The sequence below is a fragment of the Mus caroli genome, unplaced genomic scaffold, assembly GCF_978045245.1.
Source record: "Mus caroli unplaced genomic scaffold, Mus_caroli_1 scaffold_7, whole genome shotgun sequence".
NCBI classification, from domain to species: Eukaryota; Metazoa; Chordata; class Mammalia; order Rodentia; family Muridae; genus Mus; species Mus caroli.
Window position 1 is genome coordinate 120,992,128 of NW_028227262.1, and position 25,717 is coordinate 121,017,844.

The 25,717-nt window shown below is 40.6% G+C and overlaps 1 protein-coding gene across 1 annotated transcript in view; it reads right to left on the bottom strand.

The window, feature by feature from the left end:
• The window catches only part of Snd1 (staphylococcal nuclease and tudor domain containing 1), a 404,634-nt gene that overhangs the window by 236,868 nt on the left and 142,049 nt on the right, over positions 1-25,717 (bottom strand). The window contains exon 11 of the mRNA XM_021164222.3: positions 23,065-23,154. Coding sequence (XP_021019881.1) covers positions 23,065-23,154 — 90 coding nt within the window. The remainder of the gene's footprint in view (positions 1-23,064; positions 23,155-25,717) is intronic.

The following is a 25,717-nucleotide window of genomic DNA, read 5'->3' on the forward strand; positions in this document are numbered from 1 at the left end:
CATGAGAACGGGAGCCATGCAAAGAGCCCCTTTGTTTTTGTGATGCTTCTAAAGAAGCAAGCAGAGGGTGAGGCAGCAAGAGTCATAAAATGCCAACCGATGGAAAACTGCTCAGGAGGAGGACACAATGTGGCAAGAGATCACAATAGGAAAGTGTGGTTATATACCAGCAAATTGGCCTGCAATGTGCTCCTTTAATTAGAAGCCTAACTTTATAATATACAAGAGAAAATCTGAAAACACACGGTTCATTACTTCTGTGCCAACAAACTAGTATGTATGTCCTAAAAAGAGGTTTTCAGTAGAGTTTAGGTAACAGAGGCAAATAAGAGATTGCTGGGATTGGCTATGCATGCCACCCTAATCCCTTATGTCTACAACTGATAAGACCAATGAAAGGAATACATTCCATGAGTTTGAACATCGCTGCTTCTAAATGAGACCCTGCCCACACTTAACTGCTATTATATACCTTCTATATGCATTATTTAACACACTGAATAAAATGCCAGCCAACATAAGTACCAAGAAACACCAAATGTTTCTTCAGCAATTACTCCACCTAACAAGCAGATTTACCTTTTAATTTAGATAAAATTCGTAACAGTGATAGCATAAAATTCATCAGCTTAAATAAGTATACTTATAATATTTTATAACCATGGCCATTAGCCAATTCCAATATACATTTATCAAATCAGGAAACAGCCCTGTATCCATTAAGACACTCCTTTCCAATTGTAGCTTCCCCTAGCCCTTGGCAATCACCAATTTAGTTACTGTCCCTATGGATCTCACTATTCTGATTATCTAACAAGGAAACCATTACTTTGTAGATCTGCCTCTTTTTTTTTTTTTTTAATCAAAACAAGTATACCAGTTTTAACTGTACTGTAATATGTTAATGAACTTCAGTGCTTTCTTAGGCAGACGGTGTGAACTGAAAATTACACTGTAGGAAGTATATTAAGAGCCACTTTACTAATGAGAACCTATGTCAACACTGTTTTGACCACTATAAGAAGGGTGCACTGGGAGTCAGTAGAGAACAATAGACTGCATACATAGTAATACCTATAATGTACAAGAACTAAGACATCAGAATCAAGTCGTGTAAATAAATTAATCTCCTAATTTGCCAACTTCAGATAACCTTGACCAAATCCATAAGTGTGTGAGTGTGTGTAGTGGGAGGGGCTGAGTGTCATTCTCTAAATAATGAGAAATCAATCACTTCAGAGGAAAGGAAACTTCCTCCACAACAGTTATTTGTTTACCATAAACTAGATGTGCATTGTAGATAGTATGTAAGTTGATGTGGGTATAAAAATGGAAAGTCTGTCAGAGACAACAGCCATGGGTTTCTGTATTACTTTGGACACACTTGCACTGAACCAGCTGATTCAGGTTGATTCTCATTCTCTATCTTGGTCTTCTAGAAACAATATGCGTATATAGAACATGGGATCTCACCACAATCTGTAGCCTGAGGTCATTCCTAATTAATTCCATTCCTCTTCTGCACCTACCGCTAGGAGTTCACAGTGGGAAAACTTAAGGTTTTATTTATTTATTTATTGTTTTAATTTTTTACATTCTCTCTCCCTCCCTCTCCCTCTCTCTCTGTAAGGATAAACAGAAACAATCCACAACTGTTCTTAGTATGTTATCTTGAAAGTTCCTACAGCTGGGGAAGAGGCTTATTTGTTAGGAGCACTGTATGTTCTACCAGAGAACCAAGGTTTGATTCCCAGTATCCACATGGTGGTTCCTGCCCCAGGGGATTTGATGCCGTCTTCTGGCATCCATGGACACTGAGCACATACACGGTACACAAATATACACAGACAAAAACACCCATATACATAGAATAAACAATTTTTAAAGCTGATAGATTAGTGTGTATGTTTGGGAACTCCAGGTGTATATATGCAGGTCAGAAGATGGCTTTGGAAGGAGGTTCTTTTTCTACCATGTGTACCATGGGGATTAAGCTCAGGCTTAGCAGCAAGCAATTCTGAGTCATCGTGCCAGCCCTATTCCTGTGATATTAGAAAAAGTCTCGCCGGGCGTGGCGGCGCACGCCTTTAATCCCAGCACTAGGGAGGCAGAGGCAGGCGGATATCTGAGTTCGAGGCCAGCCTGGTCTACAAAGTGAGTTCCAGGACAGCCAGGGCTACACAGAGAAACCCTGTCTCGAAAAACCAAAAAAAAAAAGAAAAGTCTCTTTTAAAAACTCTGTATTTTAGCCTAAGAGTTCAATTAATATCCTATGAACAAGAAAGTTTTAAGCTATAAACTTAATATACTGGTGTCAAAACACCAAGTAGAGAGCTAATGATAGTATTATTTTTTAGGTTTATTTTATTTCATGTGTATGAATGTTTTTCCTGTGGAATTGGAGTTACAAGAGGTTAGAAACCACCATGTGGGTGCTCAGAACTGAACCTAGATCCGCTGCAAGAACAGCAAGTGCTCTTGTCGACTGACCCATCTTTTCAGGCACCTACTGGTGGTATTTAATAATATTCCATCACTAGAGAATTGCCACAGAATAGAGCGCAACTCTATGGAGAAGAAAACAAAGCTGAAGCTCCCAGCAGGTACAGAAAGTAACGAGAAGAGCATCCAGACCCAAGAACTCAGAGGAGACACAAGTACTACAATCCCAGGAAATCAGCAAGTATGGCTTCAACCACACACAAGTTTACTGCAATCATTACTAAAAACCTTCAGGTAAAACATGGAGATACATTTCTAAAGCCCAGACAACTAAAGTTCACATTGTAGTACAGCTAGAAAGTTCAGGAAACAGTAGTAAAACTTGCTGGTAGAAAAAGAAAATGACCAATATGTTAAAAGAAAATGACCAATATGCTAATTCAATATGTTTACTAAGGAATGAAATAGAACAGTAAAGTAAATAAAATTTTAAATGACTGGATTGTAGATTAATTATCTCCTAAAGTAGATTAATAAAGACTATTACGTACTGTCTCTTAATTTTCTCCCATAAAAGACAAACCAAGATGCATAGGCATTGTTAGACTAAGTCAAAAATTATAGTTATAAATAGAATCTGCATAATGAGTGATTACAGAGATAGGAGGTCATAAATTGAAATGTTGCACCAAGTCAAATTAAATGAGAACTATTTAGTGGCATTAGCTTAATCCTGATGACTATACAGTTTAAAACTGAATGATAATTTTGAAGCTAAAAGGTCTAGAAAAGTATCTTATGATCAAAAGGAACTTGTAGGCTTGCTAGAGCCAATATGACCTGGAATGAATGATAGCTAAAAGGATCAGCTGGTATTTGTCTAATAACTTCCAAACAGGAAAGGCAAAGAGCCACACAGAATAATTCTACAATATACTATAACTTAGCATCTGCACTGGGGACTTTATGCTTCTTGTTTTATCATCACACTTCTTTTTGAGCACTGGGTGAAATCTTTAGCTACTTAAGGAAAGTTGGACTGGAAAATATTAGGAAGCCACATTAATAACAGCAGTAAAAACAGTCATAGCTAATAGAGATTTGGAAAGTTACAAAATTCACATGGAAATGATGGAAAGGGGGGTCATCAGCAATACAAAAGATAAAAATTTTAAAGGACAGAGTCTATAAAAAGAAAAGAAACAAAAAAAATACCTATATGGTAAAAAGCATTAGATGTTTAATATTCAATTATATAAAAATTCTAGTAAGTGTTTATTCCCTTAATGTGCTACCTGCATTTTTAAGAAATAAACATAGTCTATTTTAAATGGAAAGGAAAGTGATCATGGTTACTACCTAAAGCAAGTTCACACTCCTACAGAGGGGACTACAGAGTTAGGAAAGACTCTAGACTGCTCCAAAAGAAAAATTCTAAGTAGATTTCCTACATATCAGAATAAATCAAGTCTGAATTGTGAAAGTAAGAACCTATACTAAAGAGAAGAGTATTAATATCACTTCAATAACTCAAGTCTGTTATTTGTCCGGATAGAATTACAGTCTAAGAAGGATGTCCCAAAGTCCTTCCAAGTCTGAATGACTGGAGAAACTGTTTTTACAATGAGCGCAAATGGTCTGAAGTCAGTCAGTGGTGAGGCACCCGCCTCTCAGAAGTGAAATACCAGCTTCGATCTCTATACCCAACAAAGTAAACCAACAAAACCCCGAAAGAGGCGAGAGGGGTTAAAATATCCACTTCCTGTTACTGACCCTGGTTCACTCTCAAACTTAGCATCCAACATCTATACCTCATTTGTCTACAGAAAACCAAACATGACAATTTTTTAAGATAAAAGGGAATGTTGTGTGGCTCTGTTGTTTTAAAATAAAGAATGAAGTTAAGAATTTAAGCATAACATAAAATTTAAGATAAAAATGAATAAAACTAAAGTTCAGAATAAGAAGCAAACCCTATGAAAGCACAGAAGCATGACTGTTCATGGGAGATAAAACACACAGGATTAAAAGGAGAGGTGCGCAACCCCTGTGCCCTCCTTACACCTTCCAGCCCTACAGGTCGTGGACTTTGTGCTACTTAATGAACACACATGATTCTGATATATAATATATAAACATTCTGTTTATTACAATTTAAAATAAAATCATATGAAACAAATTAAGATGAATAAATACTGGTTAAATAAATTATGTAATCAGAATATGGTGACAAAGCCATTAAAATATTTAACATTTTCTTTAAGTGTGTGGGAAGACAGATAATGTACTGTAAATGAGACGGTCATAGGCACTGAGTCATATATAAACAAGTCTAAGTAAACATCCCACAATACTGTTCTTTGAATTGCTCGGCCATTCCCCACCATGAAGTATCTATTTTCTTATTTTGTACCTACAAAACTTTTACTTTTTCTTTCTTTTGAGACAGGGCTTCTCTGTGTAGCCCTGGCTGTCCTGGAACTCACTCTGTAGACCAGGCTGGCCTCAAACTCAGAAATCCACCTGCCTCTGCCTCCCAAGTGCTGGAATTAAAGGCGTGTGCCACCACTGCCTGCCCAAAACATCTGTAGTTATATATAACATGTCAGAAATATTTGACCTACATTTGGCAAATATACTGCCTGAGACCTAAGTCAATGTTATTTACAATGAAAAATCAAGATATATGTAAAGCTTCCTAGAGTCAAGAACTAAAAAAATAAAATAGTGAGAACAGCCAAAAATGACAGCCCTATTGCCTATCAATTATCTTTTGAAACTCACTATAGATGAGGAGGTGGTGGTGTGTGCCTTTAATTCCTGCACCTGTGAGACAGGGGCGGATGGCGCTCCATAATTTTGAGACCAGCTTGGTCTACAGCATGAGTTCCAGGACAGCCAGGACTACACACAAAGAAACTCTGCCTAGAAACACCAAAATAAATAAACAAATAAAAAATAAAATAAAAATAGAACAAGACTTTGAAAGTGTGGAGCTTGCTGGCTAGCCACCAATGTAGAATAACCTGTGAATCCCAGGTCCTGATGAAAGACCCTGCCACAAATAAACCATGCTGGACTGCCACTGAAAACTCCATTCAGTTGACCTCTGTCCTTCACACGCTAACAGAGTTAACCGACATGTGTACAAGGCTGGGGAAAAGAATGACTACCTTGAGGAAACCTGTGTGTGTGTAAGTTGCAAAGAAGCTGCCTTCAGCACCTAGCAGACTACCTTTACCAAAGATAAGAAGGAAACATAAAATGTTTAGAGCAGTGAAATTCTGTATAAATCAGAATCTAATTCTGGGTAAAATGTTAAAGTGAATCTTGAACCTAAATTGGTTTGGTCTTCAAAGAAAAAGCTTATAGATTTAGCTAGCCACAATGAAACCCCCAGAGCTGATGCTAAACCTGTGTTCTTTCTCCAAAAAATAGAGAGATTTCATCTACTTCATGGAATTTAGCTTGAATGCTTACAAAACAAAGTGACATCAATGCTTTCTTGAACACGGGCCCCGGACTGCTGGCTGGAAATCACCGGGAGGAGAACAACCTGGCAGTGAGTTTTTGAGATTTAAAAAAAAAAAAAAAAAAGATCCTGCTGTTGAAAGTGCGTTAGAACTGGACATTTTATTTCAATTAAGTATTTTGGCAAATACACACTTAATTTTAAAAGTGATTTTATTTAAAGGTAAAACCATGGGAAAGGGGGAACACAGTAATAAAACAGCATTGTGTTTTCCTAACCATTCTGCCTTATACAGACTACATACATTGCTCAATAAAGCAGCATTTCTATTCCAGTTTAACTTGGAACATTCTCTGTATTCAATACCAGAATAAACTTCACTACTTAACCCTTGACTAGCCATCATCCATTAATATCAACCGTAACAGCTTACTAATTCAAAGCATCAAGAGACATTAAGCAAAATACGTTGCCTGTATGACCAGAAGTAACTGGCTTCATAATACTATTTCAAACGTTGTCAATACCTGAACTCATCAATGATAGCACAATTAACAGTGTTGCGTTTAAAAGCAAATATGTTAAAGCAGGAGAGAAAGGGAGTGAGGTTATTTGGGGAGCTCTTTCGAAATGTTGGGTCCATGCAGAAAGCACACAGGAAGGCATGTAGCATTTCTTCCTCACTGATGACTAGACGGTTAAGGTCAATGGATATGGAATCCTTAATTTTGAGCTGAAGACTTTCAGAGAAACTTGGTGCATAAGAACAAGTAGGAGGGGCATGTTTTGCCCTTTCTTCAGCTTCCCTTAGGCTACAGTCCTCAGATGTCAGTTCTCATGGGAACTCTCCAGGCTGTGATACAGGCCTGCAAACCAAGGAAGGCAGGGAGTGGGATGTTTAAGTTCTCTCCCACTCTGCCTTCCCCAGGTCCACTCCTCTTACTCTAGGATTCAGGAGAGCCCAGCTCCTAGGCAGCAAAGGCCTTTCTGAAGGACAAACAACTACCTTCAGTCTTAGATTGTAGGTTGTCTCCCTCCTAAGTACTCAATGCATCTTTCTCTTTCCCCACTGCTCATCACACATGCACATGCGCACGCTCACGCTCATTTTGCCTTTTTCAGGACATAAACTAGAACAAGCTCATTTTATTTGTCATATTATATACTGCTTTCTGTTCTTAATTTTCCTAAGTCCTGACTCAGAAGTTTGCTGATATCGATCGAGCAGTCAAGATGTGCCGAGCATCGCACTAAGTACTTAGCATATATTATGTCATTTAATGCTTATGACAGCCCAGGTTAGGTAACGCCACTTCGGGGATTCAAACTCAAGTCTATGTGGTTCAATGCCTACCACTAAAGCACTACAAATGGCCAGCAACAGGATGTTGATTAAACATTCACTTGGTATTAAATGATAAAAGTATCTCATGTCGAAGAGTACTTACCGACGCAGGGAAATCATCATGTTGAAGGTTGCAAAGCAGTAAGCACCATGCAATTACTAGTCGAAGTGAACATTATGCTAAGAGCCACGTGCATAAAAACACTGGACTGATAGACACTCAAATGTTAGCAGATGATACCTCTGGGAAACACAGCTTTTCCTGTATCCTTTTCTCTTGTTTTAACAACAACAATAATAAGCCGATACAATCAACAGTGTTGTTTTGTGACTGATGAAGTAGGCAGTAAGTGAGAAAACGGAAAACAGGATCATAAGCATGGATACAGTGGACAACAGTACCAGTGTTAAATTCAACTGATAACTGAATTTTCAAGTAGAAATGCGCAAATTAGGATGGAATCTTTATAGGACAGCAGCAAGCTTTCCCTGTACTGTGAATACCAAACAGGCTACGGTTCTAGTGTTTGTATATACACAGAAAGGAAACACACATGCAAAGACTATTCCCGGTCTACAGTCCCCGCATTTAACTATATTTATGGTACTAGCACATGTGTAGAATATAGCTCTCCTTCCCACAACCATGCTTAGATGGAGGCCTAGAGAATGTCCAGGAAGACCAATGTGGCATGACAATGTGGCTGCTTGTAAGGAATGCTCTGGACAAGGGAAGGCCCAAGCCCAGAGAAGAAGGTGAAGCCTCTCCTAATACTCTTTATGTGAACTTTGAAGGAAGTGTACTGTCTACTCAAAACAATGATAAAGAGACAGTACAGTGTAAGAAGTACAACTTTCCTAGTTAAAAACTGGGAAGGATGAGATGAATAAATTAAATGTCTAGTCGGTTTTATTTACCATCTGTGTGAGGGGCTAGAGGTGAAGATGGGGATAATCCCATCTCCATACTGGCCTTCTTGCCAGTAACATCAGGATGTCTGTTTCAAGTAAATAAACCAACAAAACTCAGACTTGTCTTAATCTGAGTTTAAAAAGCTTTAGAAACAAAAAGAATCACTGCTTGGTCCATGCATATGCTTTTTACCAGTCTATTTTTCTCCCTTCCTCTGTCTATTTTTAAAATGTAAAGAATTTAAGATACGCTATATAAAACAACCTTTAAAAAATTCTATTTAAAAATTAAATTATAAAAAGTCCTATAAAAAGTATGTTTGGTGGCTACAAAAAAATCCTATCAATGTAAAAAATAAAAACAATAACAAACAAAAAAATTCTTTGCAACAGAAAGAAAGAAGGAAACAAACAGGGAAGCAGTGAAAGGTGACCCACGAGGAGCACTGGCTCTATACAAGGATGACGACATGCAGCCAGGAAAGGGGCCATCCCAGTGAGAGGAGACCTGCAGCACTGTGGGCCCCTTCACATAGAGTCTGAAAGAGGCCATGGGTCACCTAAACAGGAGCAAGCACCAGCCTCTCTTTGTGCATGAGTACATTCAAGGTCACGGGCACCCTAGACCAACCAGGGCAACCAGAGCCCGAATGGTCGGGAGGGCAAACTGAGAGGATGGCTGACACACCGTACCCATGCTCAAATGTCCTCTCTCTTCCCTCAAGAGTAGTAAATGGCAGTTATGTCAGAGGCTCAAAGATACCACAATATTATCTGTCTAGCCTAGAGAACTCTGGGTTCATCCAAGAGACTTGAGCCTGAACAGGAACTGGAACCATTAGGCAAACTAGGTGGAACTTGAGAGGGAGACCCCAACTCTGTCCACCTTGGTAGTGAACCAAGTTTCAAGCTGCTGGAAGGAAGAACAGAAATAAGGGGAAAAATGACATTTAACAAATCGCTGTTTTCTTCTTAAGGCCAGGAAGGTCTCAGGGATCCACTCCAGCAGTTAAGCCAGGCACTGAAGCAGAGAGACAATACCCACCGGAAATGAGCGCAGCTTGCATTCTGACATAAACGGTCTAAGAATTGCTGAGAAAGGGGATGAAAAACGAAAACCAAAGGGAAAAGGAGGGAAAGAAAAGAGCAGAGGGAGAAAATAATGTCAGAAAAACAGAAAGAAAGGAAGGAGCTTATGTTTATGAAGTAGGGGATAATTGCTGCTATCAATATCTCTTTCAGTCTCTAAATGATGAGAGACATTATAAATCCATCTAGACTCAGCGATTTTGCTTCCATTTTCTCCTTGGAAATCTATGGCTAACTACCACAAAATCAGAAAAACTGAACAGCAGCAACATGACTCATCCTGTCTTTCATCTTCAAAAATCCTTGCACGCTGTGGAGTTCACACTGCGTGCTGCTTTTCTTCATATTCCTGCCGGCAAGCAAACTCCACACTGGAGAAACTGGAGAAAAATGTGAAAAGGCACCTGGAGTAAATCATCTGGCTGGATTGTGATTCCTAGAGCCATATTTCAAAATTTAGTGAGCAAAAAAATGGAGGGAAACAAATAACAGACCTCAAATATGGGGAAAGGATTCAGACACATAGATCTAGAGAGAAAGAAAAGAGGCTAAATTTCTAATTATAACCGTCTAAAAACTTCAGAGATGGTCTTTGATTGTAAGTCAGTCCCAGGAGTAGAGGTGGCAAAGATGGAGTTCAATGACAGCTTTCAGGAGTGGGGGGATTGAGATATAACAGAAGTTACAGCTGGACTGGGGGTGTGGAGCTCAATGACACAACCCCTGCCTGGCATGCAGGAGCCAGGTTTACTGCCCGGGTTGGGATGGGGATAGGCAAAATCATTTCATCCCATAGAAGTGAGGTTTAAAGTCAGCATCATTAATAAACAAGATCTATAACAATCAGGGTTCTGGGTCAGCACAAGGACTCACTGAGGGTCACAAGGCTCAGAAGTGAGGCACAACCCCTTCTCACATTAGGTACTTATATTCACCGATCTTCTAAGTAAAACAGATCTCTGAAACCAGAAAGATTAACCTTTCAGAACTGCAAATTAATCAAGAATATCAATCAACATAAAACAGGGCAACAAATGATCCTGAGGAAGTCTAGGAACAGCTCCTCAGTGCGAGCTAAGCCCTCGGGATGGAAGAGGTAGCAGGTGTGAGCACGTGGGTGTGAGTCCGTGTGTGTAGGAACTCTGGTCCAGGGCTTTCAGGATATGGGGGAGGACCAGTGTCCAGCAATGGAATCTGAGTCCTCCTGATGGCCCTCTCCAGAGACACTCCACATTTGTAAGTCATTGCTACTAGACTCTGATTAGAAACACCTTGGCAATTAATGAAATCTTGGCTTCTTTAGTAAGATCGTATTTTTAGAGGACAAAAGCAAGATTCCTTTGAGTTTTAGAAATTAAAAATGCTCATCTATATGGCTAAACCAAGGCCAAAAAGACTCAAAAAAGGAAGAAAAAAATTCTTCCCAAGTGCAAAAATTACTTCTTTCCCTGTCCTCAAGGTCACAGACATGCCCCTTCTCTTGATTTTAATGTAGCTGAGAACAGCATGGACAGCAACACAGGTGTGCATTAGATGTGCTAGCTGGGGTCTGCACTACTCCATCTGAGGAGCTGAAGCCCTCAGAACCATGGCCCCACGCAAATGAAGAAAGGGGCATCATGAACACACAGCCATACACACGAAATACCCAGGGCAAAGACTATCCCAGTTCTCTAGCTGCACAGGGGACGATCTCCCCAAACATGCTCACTTCCATTCTGATCAAAGCCAAGGCCACTTTCAGTTCCTGAACACTGGCTGCTATAATGGTCTCCCTTCTTTCTCTTGTTCCTCCCTTTCCCTTTCTGTTGTGCTCTTATCTGGCTTGAAAGGTACAATAAGTTTCTAACTAGCTACTCTCAGGACTCCAGTGAACATCAGACAAGCGAGGAGGGGCTCGGCTCAGAAACAAGCAACCAGACAAAACGGCACATGATACATGAAGTGGTCAAGTGGAGCAAGTCACTAATTTGTTTATTTCCAATTTGAGTGGACTGTGATGAGAGGATTGGAGCATTATGAACCCCAGCATGGGCCAGCAGGGCATCTTCAGGGGCTATTGAACTTCTGTCACTTAGAGCCATAAAATAATAATGGGGAATTCAAGCCAAAAAATTAACTTATCGTGTACTACTTGAGCAAAACCTTTTGCTATTTTTAGGAAGAACAAATAAAAAGTACTGCACAGACTCAATTTTAAAGAGCAGAGAATAATAACCCAAAATCACCACTGTGAAGCAAGTCTCTGACTGCAGCATGTCAGCTGAACAGGGTACTAACTACATTAAGCTTCAGACATCTTGCAGCCAATCATGGAGGGCTAAGTTAATCAACTCAATGCATAAATAGAAAACAGGAGAAGACATTTATTCTGCCTGTCTGTAAGCCCTCGGCTTATAGCGCTGTCATTCATCACAAGGCTCATGATATCCATGAATCAGAGCACAAGGATCATAAGCACAAAGAAAGGACACATAGCTGGCAAGAAAGCCCCTGCCCAGCTTAAGCTGTGCACTTTCTATACACCCTGCTTGTGGAGATGCTCCCGATCTTCCAAAGACCTTCACAGGCCAGGAGCTATCTCCTCCCTGGAGACTCAGGAGAACCCAAACCTGACTCTTGGCATCAGACAGATGCTTGTCCCATGCTGGCTGTCCATGTCAGACCTGGAAACTACAACGGCAAAGTGAACATGGACTACCATGAGGACAGGGAGTACCAGAATGGGGAGAGGTTCTTCAAAGAAAATCGAATGTGGAGGCAAGAGGTTGTGAAAGGTCAAGCTTTGGAGAGGTGTTACACAAAGCAGAGAAGGAAGGGAGATTAGAAATGGAAACAGGCTCATTTAAAATTATGGTAATTTATATACAGCTCCTACTCAGGCTTTTATGTTCACTTAAGAGAGTTAGATTCTATTCGGCAGGCAATCAGGTAACACCAGAGTGGGTGGCACATCAGGATTGTGCACTGAGAAAGCAACTGTGACAGGAGGGTGAAAGATGGCACATTACGAGCTGTTGCAGGAAAATGAGTTAAGGCAGAGTTGCAATAATTAAAAAGAGAGATTAGGAACACACAGACATAGAGTTGCTCACTGGGAAATTCAGGGGAAGGAGGCTACAGGAAGCAGAAGCAGATGAATCTGTAACTGAGAAACTGGCTTAAAGGCCAGGAAACTGATTTGGGGGGATACTGGGTGGTAGTAACATTATGAAAGACCAACAACCAAGTCAGAGACACTTCCAGGTAGTAAAAAACATCATATGGAATCCATGAGCTGCATTTTGGACATGATAGGTGCCTGCTGGCTGCAGGAATTGGTGCTTAGGTAACTAGGTAACCACTAGCCAGCAGCTGGAAACAGGGCTTCAGGCAGACCAGTAAGAGTGAAAACAGTTGTAAGTCAGTCAGCAGTATGTGTGGCCACCCAGGGCTAGAGTCTATAAGGTCACCCAGCAGGTAAGACCTCGCCAACCTGTGGTGGATAACTGTGATCTGCACAATTCACATTAATATGTATCAAGTACTGCCATGGGCCACTTTTCTGTTATCTTAACAGTTATTCAAATTGGTCCTCATTCAATTTTGCACATGTTGAGGTCCTCTTAGCCCAGTGAGATCATAGCAAAGTTTTAATAGATACCGTATTTATTTTTATTTCATATCCAAGAAGGAAAGCAGCAAGTGTGTTGTCCTCTTTTAAAATATTAGCTCATGAGGAGGTGCTTGTTCCCAATGCCTGAGTTTAGGACTGAAAAGTATCAGCTATGCAATAACAATAAATTGATTTCGTTATGCTGCTTTTGATCTGGTTAACTGAGTATACATGACCACAGGTGTCAAGGCTTACAAACTAAAAGAGAATGACTATGCCACCTATTATTTTCAGAACATTATATGCTCATAAGCCCAGCCTGACTCAATCCAGCCCATCTATTAAGCCAGAAAAGGTGAGAAAGCAAAGTAACAGAGGGACAGATGGACAGACAGACATCTTCACAAAGAGGCAATCAAAGACAAAACACTGAAATCCAATGGGCACAAAAGCAAGAGCTAAAGTTCATATACGGCTCACAATAAATATACAAAATACTGATAAAGTTTTAGACAATAATGATGTCTTCCACAGTGTTCTATTTCAAAATGCTGCTAATGATCACGGAGGAAGGTCGTGTGAGCCAGATGGCCACAAGGCAACGTAGCCTTCTGTGGTGGGAACCAGCACTCATGCTTTAAGGGAACAGCCACAGCCTAAGGTTGAGCCGAATGACAGATGTGGAGAAGCCTATCAATTGATCTACCACTGTCCCCTGGCTTGCAGGGAGGCTAGCCTTACTATCTAGAAGGGATGACAAAGCACAAACACAAATTACAAGGATAAACCATGCTAGCAGACGACCAGACTCTACTCCATGAATTATGGTGAGAATCAATCTCATTATTGAAGTAAAAATCAAGAAACCAGACATCAGGCAACAGGGAGCTGACCAGACGCAAGAAACATACTTCCCTCTATCTTAGTTCCCAGAGCAGCTGTAACAGGACACCATAAACTGGCAGGCTGAAAACAACAGCTATGCACTCCCTCAGTATTCTAGAGGCTTCAAGCTGGTATCAAGGCATAAGCAGTCATTTTCCCCGTTGAAAGACCCAAGGAGTATCCCTTCCTTGGGTCCCAAGTTTCTAGAGGTTCTAACCACCACTGTCCTCCCCGGGGCTCATACTGTAGATTCACTTTGTCCACCTCAACTGTTATACAGCCACCTCCTTCCTATGATGAAACCCATTTACCACAGTGTGATTTTATTTAAATTTATTCAATTATTTCTGTAAAAGATACTATGTTATCAGACCACATTCTAAGATGGCAGATAGATGGGGATACTCATCGACTTCACTATGCATACATTATGAAATATCATGGGAGAGGCTCAGTCAGTAAAGTGCTTTTGATTTCAGAGCCTCAATTCCCAGGTACAAAGCTGGGCTCAGTAGTGTGCACCTATAAATCTCAGTGCTAGACAGGGAGAGACATGGCTCTCTGGGACTTGTGGGCCAGCCAGTCTATCCAAATGGGTAAGTTCCAGGTTCAGGAAGAGTCTGTATTTCTAAAATAATGAGTAACCAATTGAGTAACAATACAAAACCTCTAACCTCCATGTCCACTGACACACACACACAGAAGAGAGGGGAGGAGAGGGGTGAAGGGGGGAGGACCTGCATGTGTGCCAGAGAAAATGTACCATAGGAGTAAAAGTAAACAAGGCTATCTTAGTTATTAATGAAAGAATGTGTTACCGTAAAAAGCAAAAACCACTATTCAGAATTTTAAATGTACAAATGTATAATTGTATTTATATAGACATACCACTAAAGTATCACTTCTAGGACACAGCTAAGGAATCAACAGAATTTCATCCTCAAAACCAAAAGACACTTTTACATTCTATCCTCTGATACATGTATAGATGGTTAATACTGCAGAGCCACAGCAGTGATGAACACAAAGAAAAGAGGCTTCAGAAAGTCGGTGTTCTGAAATGAGGCTCACTATCTCTGAATGTGTTCTTCTAACAAACCTAACAACTTCTATAAAAAAAAGACGACAACAACAACAAACCCTAGTCAACATATCAATACCCCTGCAGAGTCAGTTATAGGCAAAGGAAACTGTGGGAAGAAAATCACAGAGAAAAGACAAGTCAGGTTACTTCCCTTAAATGCACATCTGGCCTGAGTCCTCTCTTACTCCCTTTAACAGCACAAGATGTTCTGCACACTATCAGTGAACTTGAGCTCAAAAGGATCTATTCTCTGTAAACCCAAAGGTATAGGAAGTTGGAAGATCTGCAATTCAGCACATTTTATAGGATTTTTGGCACATAATGGTTATTTTTAAAGTGGGGGAAGGGCCTGTGCTCTCCCTACCCCCAAGCACAGCTGAGCTGATTCAGCACAAATCTCCCCTAAAATAAAATCTCAGTTTGCAGAAAATAAGTATGGAAAGTTCCAGCTCCAAGGACAACATTCCAGAAACCTAGCATTAAAGACTGGAAGAGGGCAGCTTGAGAAAAGACCACTGCAAACCAGTTACAAAGGTGAGAACTTCCACCAGAAAACTGTGGGCAGCTTGGGAATCCAAGGCAGAAAGTCTTTAATAATAACCAGAGTAATACAAAAGTATCAGCAAGAGAGGAGAGCGCCTTGAGGATTCTCATAGATAATAAATCATTCCCCACAGGTGAGCACACAGAAACTTCCAGGAATGTGGTTGAAAATTCTGGTTTCTTAATTTAACTTAGAGATGCTTTAGAAGAGGATATTACAATATAAATCACACAAATAACAGACTACACCAAGGAGATGTGTACTCAGCTCAACACACTGATGCTCCCCAGACCACAGGGGTACTACACACAATCTGCAGACCAAAGATGAAAACAAGAGCTCGTAACTGTAAAGAGCATTTAGGAGGCAATGGGAAGAAAGCTACCTTGCCGAGCTTCCAGAAACAGGCAACTCAGTGGCCATTTTTGCTAACCATCTGTCACCAAATAAGGGAGTCAATGGCTTCAGGGACAAACAGGATCACTGCTGAACACTAGAGGGGGAAGCACATCCACATAGACTTAGGTGTCTGACGCATATTGTCCAAATCCCATCATGCCCAATAGGAAGCCTCCTGCTAGAAAAAGACATGTAAAGGTGTGCCATTCAAAGCCCCTCTTCCTCTGGAGAGTATCTCCAGTCACTTGTTCAAATATTTACAGCCACACTGATGGTAACAGCTGGCACTGGGAGGCAAGCACAGCCACCACATATAAACCTGTCAATTTAAATCACAATGCATTCATAATCTTAGAGCCTGTTCTGATCATTAATATAAAGGACTTTTCCATAGTACGAATGAATCAAAGTAACATGAAGTGGAAAATGTGGAGATGACAAAAGAAATGTTTTTAAAACCCAAACTAAAACACATCAGAGGCAGGAACAAGAATTCCCACCCTGCTGGCTGCCTGCTGACACTCAGCACAGCTGACTGAGTAGCACTCAGAACAGCCAGCCAGTCTTCAGTAAGTAGCTAACAAAGGGGCGAAATCTGGAAGCCAGCCAGAGAGGCTGAGGCCCTTTCCTCAGGAAGACCCTCTGCCCCTGAGGAATTCACCCTGGCTGAAAGAAAAATAGCCCCTCCTGGCACACAGTGCCTGGTACCTTTAGAGATCTGTTCCTGTTCAGGAAACAAGTATCTACAGTCCCTCGCCTGTTTGGGCAAAGGTGGGTTTGTGGTGGTAGTGCTGGCTGGACCCACCCCTCCTCACCTTCTGCTGCAGCTATGCCAAAGGAGTAGTGAGAAAGAGAAATCAAGTTTTGCCACCACCTCCACCACAAGGCTCGAGCTCCTTGCCTGCATAATTGTGGAGAAGAGTGTATGATATGAGTGTGTTCTATGAAGAACAAAAGGCGCCCTGACAAGGACATCTCAGAGACTGATGATGTCTGGAGGGCCGCAAGCACTCGGAAGGCAGATAGATACATGGCGCTGCCACTATTTCTTCAAAGCTGTAGACTAGAATGAAGCAGATTAAGATCAACTTCTTGGAGCATGTAAAAGGCATGTTTTGGGGATGTTGACACTGTCCCCAAAGTATAACAGCTTATTGACTCTGGGAATCAAATTCTTCTACATGGGTCTGCACTTCAACATTACAATTAAAGTGAAAAATTACAGGTAAAGTAATTTTTATGGTTTTCAGGGATTTTACTTTAAAAATGGGACCATTATATGTACTTTTCAGGATGTAGGTAAAAACAAAACATGAAAAATAATATTGAGAATTCAAAGCCCCACTGTTGCCTCTCTCTTGCCTCTTGCTACCTTGTTCCCACTCTCTCCCCACCCTCTTTTCCCCTCTCTCTTGGTGGTCATGACCGACCTCTACTTCTCTACTTTCTCCCTCTCTCTGACTCTACTACCCTCCCCCCCCATGCACTGAATAAACTCTATTCTATACTTTAAAAAAAAAAAAATCAATGACTACTAAGAAAAGAAAACTCAAGTAACAGTGGCTGTAACCAGTAAAAATAAACATGAACAGAAAGGGTGGAATATGCCTTTAAGTCTACCACTTTGGAGGCTGCTGAAAGTGGATCTCTGTGAGCTCAAGAACAGCCTGTCTAAATGCCTAGTTCCAGTCCAGCCAGGGCTGCACAGTGAGACTTTATCTCAACACAAACAACATCAAAATACCATAACAATAAACAAACAAGCAAAAAACCTAGGCCATATAAAATGCTTTTAAAAGGCAGAATGCAGTAAGAGCCATACAAAAATAGTTACCAAATGATAAAGTTGAAACTGTTCATAAAACCTGTTTAGATATTTGAAATATTTATCCAGTAGTAGGAAGAAGGCTAAAAAAAATCAGGTGGTCAGCCTTGCTCACACACAAGTATCCAGATATCACTGAATATTGCATTAGCTATTTCTAGATGTGTGGGCTTACTGAAAGGAAGATACCATTTTGGCTAAGCATATTTGGCTGACTTAAGTTAGTCATGTGAGTCTGACTTCAACCTCCCCTCTTCCATGTTCTTATCTTCTTATGTTGGGTACACACTTACAAATTAAACTCAGTGCCTTTGGAGTGTCTTAATAAAAACTGACTGAGCACCTATGGGGTACCTGAACTCTATTGTCCACAAAGCTGGCAAGAGAGACAGCTATCCACATGTGGTTTCTATTACATTACTGTAAACTATGAAACGTGTGTATGATAAATTACAAGAAATGGGACAAGCCAAGAAAGATTTTCTTAAAGTCAAACTTAACCTGTATCTTAAAAGGACAAACAGAAAGTAAACAGAAAGGGGGAAATGAAGAAAAGAAGAAGGCACTAGGAACTGAAAGCAAATCCCGAAGTGGGAGGGAACAGGATGCATTTCAGCACAGGAGACAGGAGGGGATTGGCTGTGGAGGGGCAACTTCCTCTGAGAAAGCTGTCCAGGACCACACGGGCTGGCACAATAGAAGCAAAGCCATCAGGAACAACAGAAGCCGATATGATCAGGCAAAAGTAGAGCATGGTGTGAAGCCATAGATGAGGACCCCATTCATGAACTTTACATGGAAGGGGGGGTGTAGAAAGGAGGAGAACAACTGATGTTCTGGGCAAGGAGCTAGGCAAGTTAGGTTCCAAGCAGCCATGTGGAAGCTCCCAAATGGCTGTAACTCTGGTGTCAGGTTATCAATCTGATATCCTCTCTTGGTTTCTGTAGGTACCATAATTCCAAATGGTTCATATATATAAAACAAATGACACTTTAAAAAATTTAAAGAATTAAGAAAAACAAAAAGGTCTGCAGGAGTCCAGGCTACAAGAAGTCCAGGCTCTGCATGAAAGTGGGTAAGTGCAACAAGAGCAAAGGAGAATGAATTCAGATCCACACATACAGATCCAATCAATCACCCATTACAAATACATGAAAAGGAAGTGGGTCTAATTTAAATATGTGCAGTCCTATCTCCTTGCCCATACTTGCTCAGGAATATTAAAACTTGGCATAGTATATGCATTTAACCTGGGTATATCCTTGCAAAATAGTTTGAATCATCTCCAAATGTGATCATGGATGAAACCTCTGAAGTAATGAGTCAAAATATACTGCTCCTCTCTTTAAGCTACTTATATTAGAAATTCTGTCTCACTGACAAAGGACTGACACAAAAAGATAATTAATTCCCAGATAACTAGGAAGGAGCCGCCAGCATGACTGATACAAGGCAATAGATCAGTTCTGGGTAAGCCTGAGTGGGCACACGTAGAGATTTTTTCCAGCTTTGCATCCCAAAAGTACATGTTTTTTGGAAAAGTGGATTCCTAAAAAAATTAAACAACTTACAACAATCTGGAAATGAAATAACCCTCAATGAAGGATTTATAACCCCATAATTCTAAAATGTCTGCAAGAATCCAGAAAAAAGGAGCTTAATTTGAAGAGCTAAGTTAATTCACAGAACAAATTTCAGTGGCATAAAAATGAAACAAAGTCACCCATTAGTTTACAAATGAGTCTCATCCATAGATTTATTTAAAGAAATGAGGTCTCTGGTGCTTGGAAGCCTGCAGTGAGCACCTACTGCAGCCGTGTGCATCCGGGAACTCAGGCTTCCTACAGTCTAGCTCCTCCACCATTCTGACCCTCAATTATTTAAACAAGTTCCAACTATGAACACAATGGTTCCCATGGTGATAGACATTCTGCAATTAAGGGACAAGAGTTGTAGGAATGATTCATATGTCACTTGTAAATGCTGTGTGACAAGAAAGAAAATACTGGAACTCAGCACATTATAGCCTTTAAGAGAAAGCTGAAGGGAACTTCCAATGAAGACCAGTTACATTACCTGCCGAAAACAAAGGATTGAGATGTGCATGCTCCTATTTTATATAAGATGTTTTTCGAGGATAATGGTAGAAGGAGACTACACAGGCAGGCAGACATGCAGGGAGGGAGGGAAAGAGGGAGGGAAAAAGGGAGGGAGGGAGGGGGAGAAAAGGGGTGTGTGTGGGGAGAGCAGTTTCTGCTGTTAGTAGTGGACAGTTAAGATGACTCCTTTAAGAAGTCACCATCTTAGACACCCTGGCAAGCTTTAAACAAACAAATAAGCAAACAGCCAAAATGATAGTTTTTATTTCATGATAAGTCTTGGAAGAAATTAGCAAGAAAGCCATTTATCATGAATATTCGTTAGTTATGATTTTAGTGGAAGGATGGCAAGTGATAAACAGGGCAGGAGAGGAGGAGGCCGTGATACATTTTCTCGTGCCCTCAAAAACAGGGCATGCATGCTTGTTTGGGAGAAGCTAACATCCTGATCCAACAGCTCACCAGTTACCACATCAACCAAAGTCAATAGAAACAACAACAAAACACACAGAAAAACAATGTAGTCATGAGACCAGTTGTATACTGATTCATTTCTCTTGACAGGAGGGCCAGAAATCAATTTAAAAGGGCAGGGCTCCCTCCACCAGATTCTTAACAAAAATAACTCTTATTAAGCAAAAGCAAACCTTGCACACACATTCCTGACATCTGGACCAATGTGAAAGACTTTATCACCTTGTACTGTTCATAGCACAGCACTAGGAAAGGAGAGGCAAATACAATGCCAGTGCACAAGTGATGAAAGCAAGACTTAGGAGCAGTATCCTTACTGCAGCTGCATGGCCCACATCCAGAGGGAAACCGATGTGAATGGATTTAAATCAATGTAGATGCCCACAATGGAAGAGGGGCCATCAAAACCAATAAAACACTTCAGCATTTTACCTTCCATCTTAATTCCCCACATTCTAGACATCTCTTAAAGATGCCATTAGTGCTGACTCTCTGAGAAGGAGGCAGGCAAGAGGATTTTACGGCCCTATCTTCGTTAACCTGTGACAGGCTGCCCTAATCAGCTTTCATGCACACAGGGACACATGCTCCTCACAGTACCTCCTAATCACCATGTACCATGGTGAACAGCTGCAGAGGTCTGCAGGGAATTGGCAGAAATGTGCACTGATGTGCTAGCCACCCCTGAGGCAGCTACTGCCCTGCCTGCTCCCAGACGCCAGCGCTCATGGATGTTGACTGCTGTAACTGACAGGCCTAGAAGACAGGCAAGTGGTTTCAGGTGGTGAGTCAGGATGCATCCAGCTCTCTACAAGAGGATAAAGTATTCATCATTTATACAACATCACTGTGGGGGACAAAGCTGGGTCTGGGCACAAACAGAATGTAATCAACTCTGTCGCACAGGAACCAGTAAGTGAGGCTTCTCCAACTGAGCAGACACCCAATTGCTTAAGAACTGACATCACACCTGACACCTGAGGTCAGTCCTCCTGTCCTATGATAGCGGACTTTACAGTGGCCTGCCATACAGTCCTTGAGAACATAGCCCTGGCTAGCCCTTCAGGACTATTCAGCAGCTGCTGCAATAAACTGTGATCTGTGTGTCCAGAGATGACCCAGAATCACTACAAGACAATACTTAGGAGACTAGTGGGTGCTATAATACATGCGCAGACTCTACCACACAAATCAAACATGTGCTGTCGTTTTGCTGGGTTACTACTGTGTGGGTTTCCCACAAAATCCATGGAATTCTTTGGTTGTCTATATGCAACTGTTTATGAGACAGAGAATGAGTGATGTGATATCAAGTGGGTAAGATAGAGATGTTAAGACATTACACCAGATAACAGGGGATCAGGAAATTGAAAGAGACTTAAAGCCATCACTGGCACTACACTTCATGAATGAATATAGCACTCTGTCAACTTTTATACAGTGACAAATGAGCCTATTCTCTGAAGGAACCTGAGGAGATTTAATACTCATTTTAGGGAATCCAGTTTTGCTATCTTTTAAAAAAAAAAATAAGACCACAAAATTAGACATTTCAACTTACATCCATCTTCAAAGTACCTTGCTATGATTTACCATACTACTATGAAATATAATAAAGCTACTTACATAGTTTACTTAAGATGGGATCCCATGTAGACTAGGCTGACCTTGACTTTGCTATGTAGCTGAGACTGGCCTTGAATTCTTGAGTTCCCTGCCTCATCATCTCAAATGCTAGGACTGCAGGCATGAGTCACCATGCATAGACAAGTGCCTATATTTATATTATTTTGACATTGATTCAAACGCTACAAGTTTTTGGTATGGGTGCACATGTTTGTAATCCCAAAACCTGGAAGATGGAGGCAAGATCTCAGGAGATCTTTTGCTACACTGCTTGTTTAAAGCTGTCTTGAAACACACTTCATCTTGATTGTTAGTAGAAATGGGTGCACTGTACACCAATGGAGACCCAGAGCTGTATTTAAACCCGTCAAAACATCATCAGTATAGGGGAAGAGTAAATAACACGGGTAGAATTTAAACATTCAAAAACTATTATGGTGTTCTAAAGTGCTAGAGGATTTGTAAGATACTATCATATAAAAATCAATTCATAATGTGAAATTTCTTCTAGAATCCCAAACTAAAGCATGATTCACAGTCCCTTCCTGAGCATTTGGTGCCATTAAAGGAGCCACCCCATTTATGTTCTCAGAACATCCATCTAGATCACAAATGGTCCTGGACTTTGGAATAAGATGTCAGAAAAATAAAGGTATGTTTAATGTTTCCTAACACTTGTAGAATATTGCCATGAATAATAATATTAAGATACACACTCTAGGTCTCTGAGCCCACAGACTGCAATGTCTTTACCCGGGATCCTAAGAAGATAACACAATGGTTTCAAGATAAAATCCCTATTGTCCCAGTAGCTGGAGCATAAGCTACTGGAAGTCTAAAAAGGCTAGGTAGCATCCATATATACAATGCATTTCCCTATGCATCCTCTTAACAGAGGAGAATCTGACTTCCCTCTCCTGTTGTCATCTTGTTCCTTAGAAATAGGAGAAACGCACACAAAAGCTTTCCCTCAGTACTAAGTCTCATGGTACTGGACTTAAAATGGAGGTAGCTGGAGAGAACAGGAGAGCCAACTGAATACAGCATGGGCAATATGCAGTTAGTGAAGCTGGAATAGAGCCTGGAACCTGCTGTGAAAACATTGACAGAGCCCCAATTTTAAACCACTTCCTGACACACAGACTTGCCTCTCTTCATATCAAAGTGATTCTACTTTGCGGCTAAAGCGCCTAGAGAAGAGCCATTTGAAAATCATCACTTCTAAAGCATGAGACTAAGTCCAAACATGTGCTAATGTATGCTCATCATTTACCTTCTTCCCAATGAGCTTTTTTCGAAGAAATTCTCGGGCCTCAAACATGTAGGGGATGTCATACAGGGGACGGAGCTTCTTGTTCTTATCCTGCAAGCAAAACAGAATATGCTATTAGGAATGAAAAAAGTTAACATAGGCAATACTGTATCACAAAGGAACATATGTAAAACTGGCTGTCTTTTAAGATCACAGATGTACTAGGTGCCTTATAACTGGTTACTAAATAGTTGGTTGAAATGCTTTATATTACAGAAGAATTTCTTTTTCAAGAAGCAAGCTCAAAAGGAGTGACCCAAGTTGGAAACAAGCAATATGGAAGAAATTCAGTATTCACTGGCACACACACACACACACACAAATCTAATTTCAAAACCTCAATTAAGCACCTACCAACTATTAACTATAAATATATATATATACATATATACACACACACACACATATATATATACAACCTAAAATGCATACATCCTAGACTCAAGACAAAACCTATCTATTAAAGACAAGATCCTAGATACAAAGTAGCAACACAAAGTAGTTTTGAATAAATACAAAGTAATGTGCTAAGAATTCAGAGAAATAGAAAGGAAGAAGTGATCAAAAAAAAGGTTCACTGACATATCATATTTAATGTATTTGCAGGACAGGGAAAATAACTAGTGTGAAAACTAGAATTAGAAAAAGTAGAACAAGAGACAGAAAGGAATATATTTGAACATCCACAAGTTGGCTTATCACCCTATGTGCCTTAGACTCCTCCTCCACAGTTGCTTCAAACACCCATCCTCTGCAAATAATAAGGAAGTCTTGAGGAAGGAGACAGGAGTAGGAATGGATAAAACTTAAGAGCTATGAGAACATTTTGGAAAAAGGCATTAACAGAATTTGACAACACAGTGGGCAGAGAGGATAAAAGGTAGAAATCCAACACAAAGTCATGATGACAGGACTAAGGCCAGAGCTGCCTACTGTTGTGGGGTGTGAAAACATAGAGGATGTGCCTTAAGAAAGAGAGCGTATCCAGACAGTCTGACACAATTACTTAAGAAAGAGAGCATATCTGGAGAGTCTGATATGATGACTTCAGTCTTTCACATGAGGCGTAAGCTCCGAATCAACAAAGACTCTAACTCTATAGTACCTCCTTACTAGAATATACCCTGATTAAGTATGCTAGAGGAACATGAATGTGTGTTAAGGGTCTCCAAGACCCATATAGTATCCGGGGAAAAGTATCTGGAGGAGAAAAACAGAAACTACCTCCTATCATATATGAAAGTCAGTGATCTCCATCTTCTGTAGCTAGCTAGCTTAGTCCTGACTTTGCCATATATCTTCTATCTGACAAATTAAGATGTCTGTCTAATCTGCGTACTTAAGGAAGGTATTTGTAACTTATTTTTTCTCTTAAACAGCTTTCAAGTTAGGAATCTTCATCATTGTAATGCTACATTCAAAACTCCTCCTAAAGCCAATGTTATGGGAAGGGAAATGAAGTAGGTGTCTCCTCTCAGATGCTGCCTGAGCGGTGATGTACTAAGACATAATAAGGCGTTTCAACTCAGTGCTGCGACCAGGAAGATCTCTTATGAGGAGGTAAACAGTTCTTTGTGTAACAAGAGACTCTGAGCTTTACACCCAGCACCTCACGCTCATTTCCTGCCTCTGTGAAATTTAAAAAAAAAAAAAAAGGAATTATTGTTCCAGCATTCTCCCAGGAAGAGAAAACACATCTTTTCACAGATCACATGTAGGAATCTACTACATGAAGCAGAAAGAGCATGGGTAGCCAAGCTCAGAACAAGGTCCTGAGATATCCGGACCACTGTGTATGTTGAGGCATGACCCTAAACATGGTAATACTACAGGAACAAGAGAAGAACCAAACTAGAGGTGCATAGTGAGAGTGACACAGTCTACAAAAATGCTGGGTATAAAGAAACAAATGGATGTAAATATTTTATAAATGTGCAGGAAGCTAGGTGCGATCAAGGGAACGTACATTAAGACATTGCTATGTAGAAGTAGACCATCCTTACTAGTTACAGAAGCTGAACCTAAGAAAACTCAACCGTCCCCTCCCCCCCAGTTTAAAGAAACCACAAACAATTCCTGGCCAGGAGAGCCCTTCCTCCCGACACCTATCAGCTGTAAGGACTCATGCTAGGGTGGGCTTCTCCATGGTGTGGTGAGCTTTGAGTCATCCGTGCCCCTAAAAGAACCCCATTCACTCTTGTAATTCCAGTGAACTTACTGGTTTGCCAAGATGATCTGTGCTGAGTCAATGTTTGCACTAAGGGTAAGAGATACCAGAAACAATCTAGAAAGAGTATCTGATGTCATTATGGCACAGGAAACTTTCTGACAGATTTCAGTTGCCAGTAATGGCAGGATTCTGCTTTGTTTCTCAGTAAGGAGACTCAAAACCAAACAAAGCCTGGCACATGCCAGGAAAGCCCTCTACTGCTGAGTTACATCCCAGTTCTAACAGGATTTTTAATACAGACAAAAATCAATGGTTATCAGAATCAGCCCTCAGGAATAAAAAGAACCAATAGATTCATACTCACCAAACAAGAACGAAAAATCTATTTACAAAGAGTAGCAGTGTGATTACAGAAGCCGTAGTGAACAAAGATGTCTTAAATTA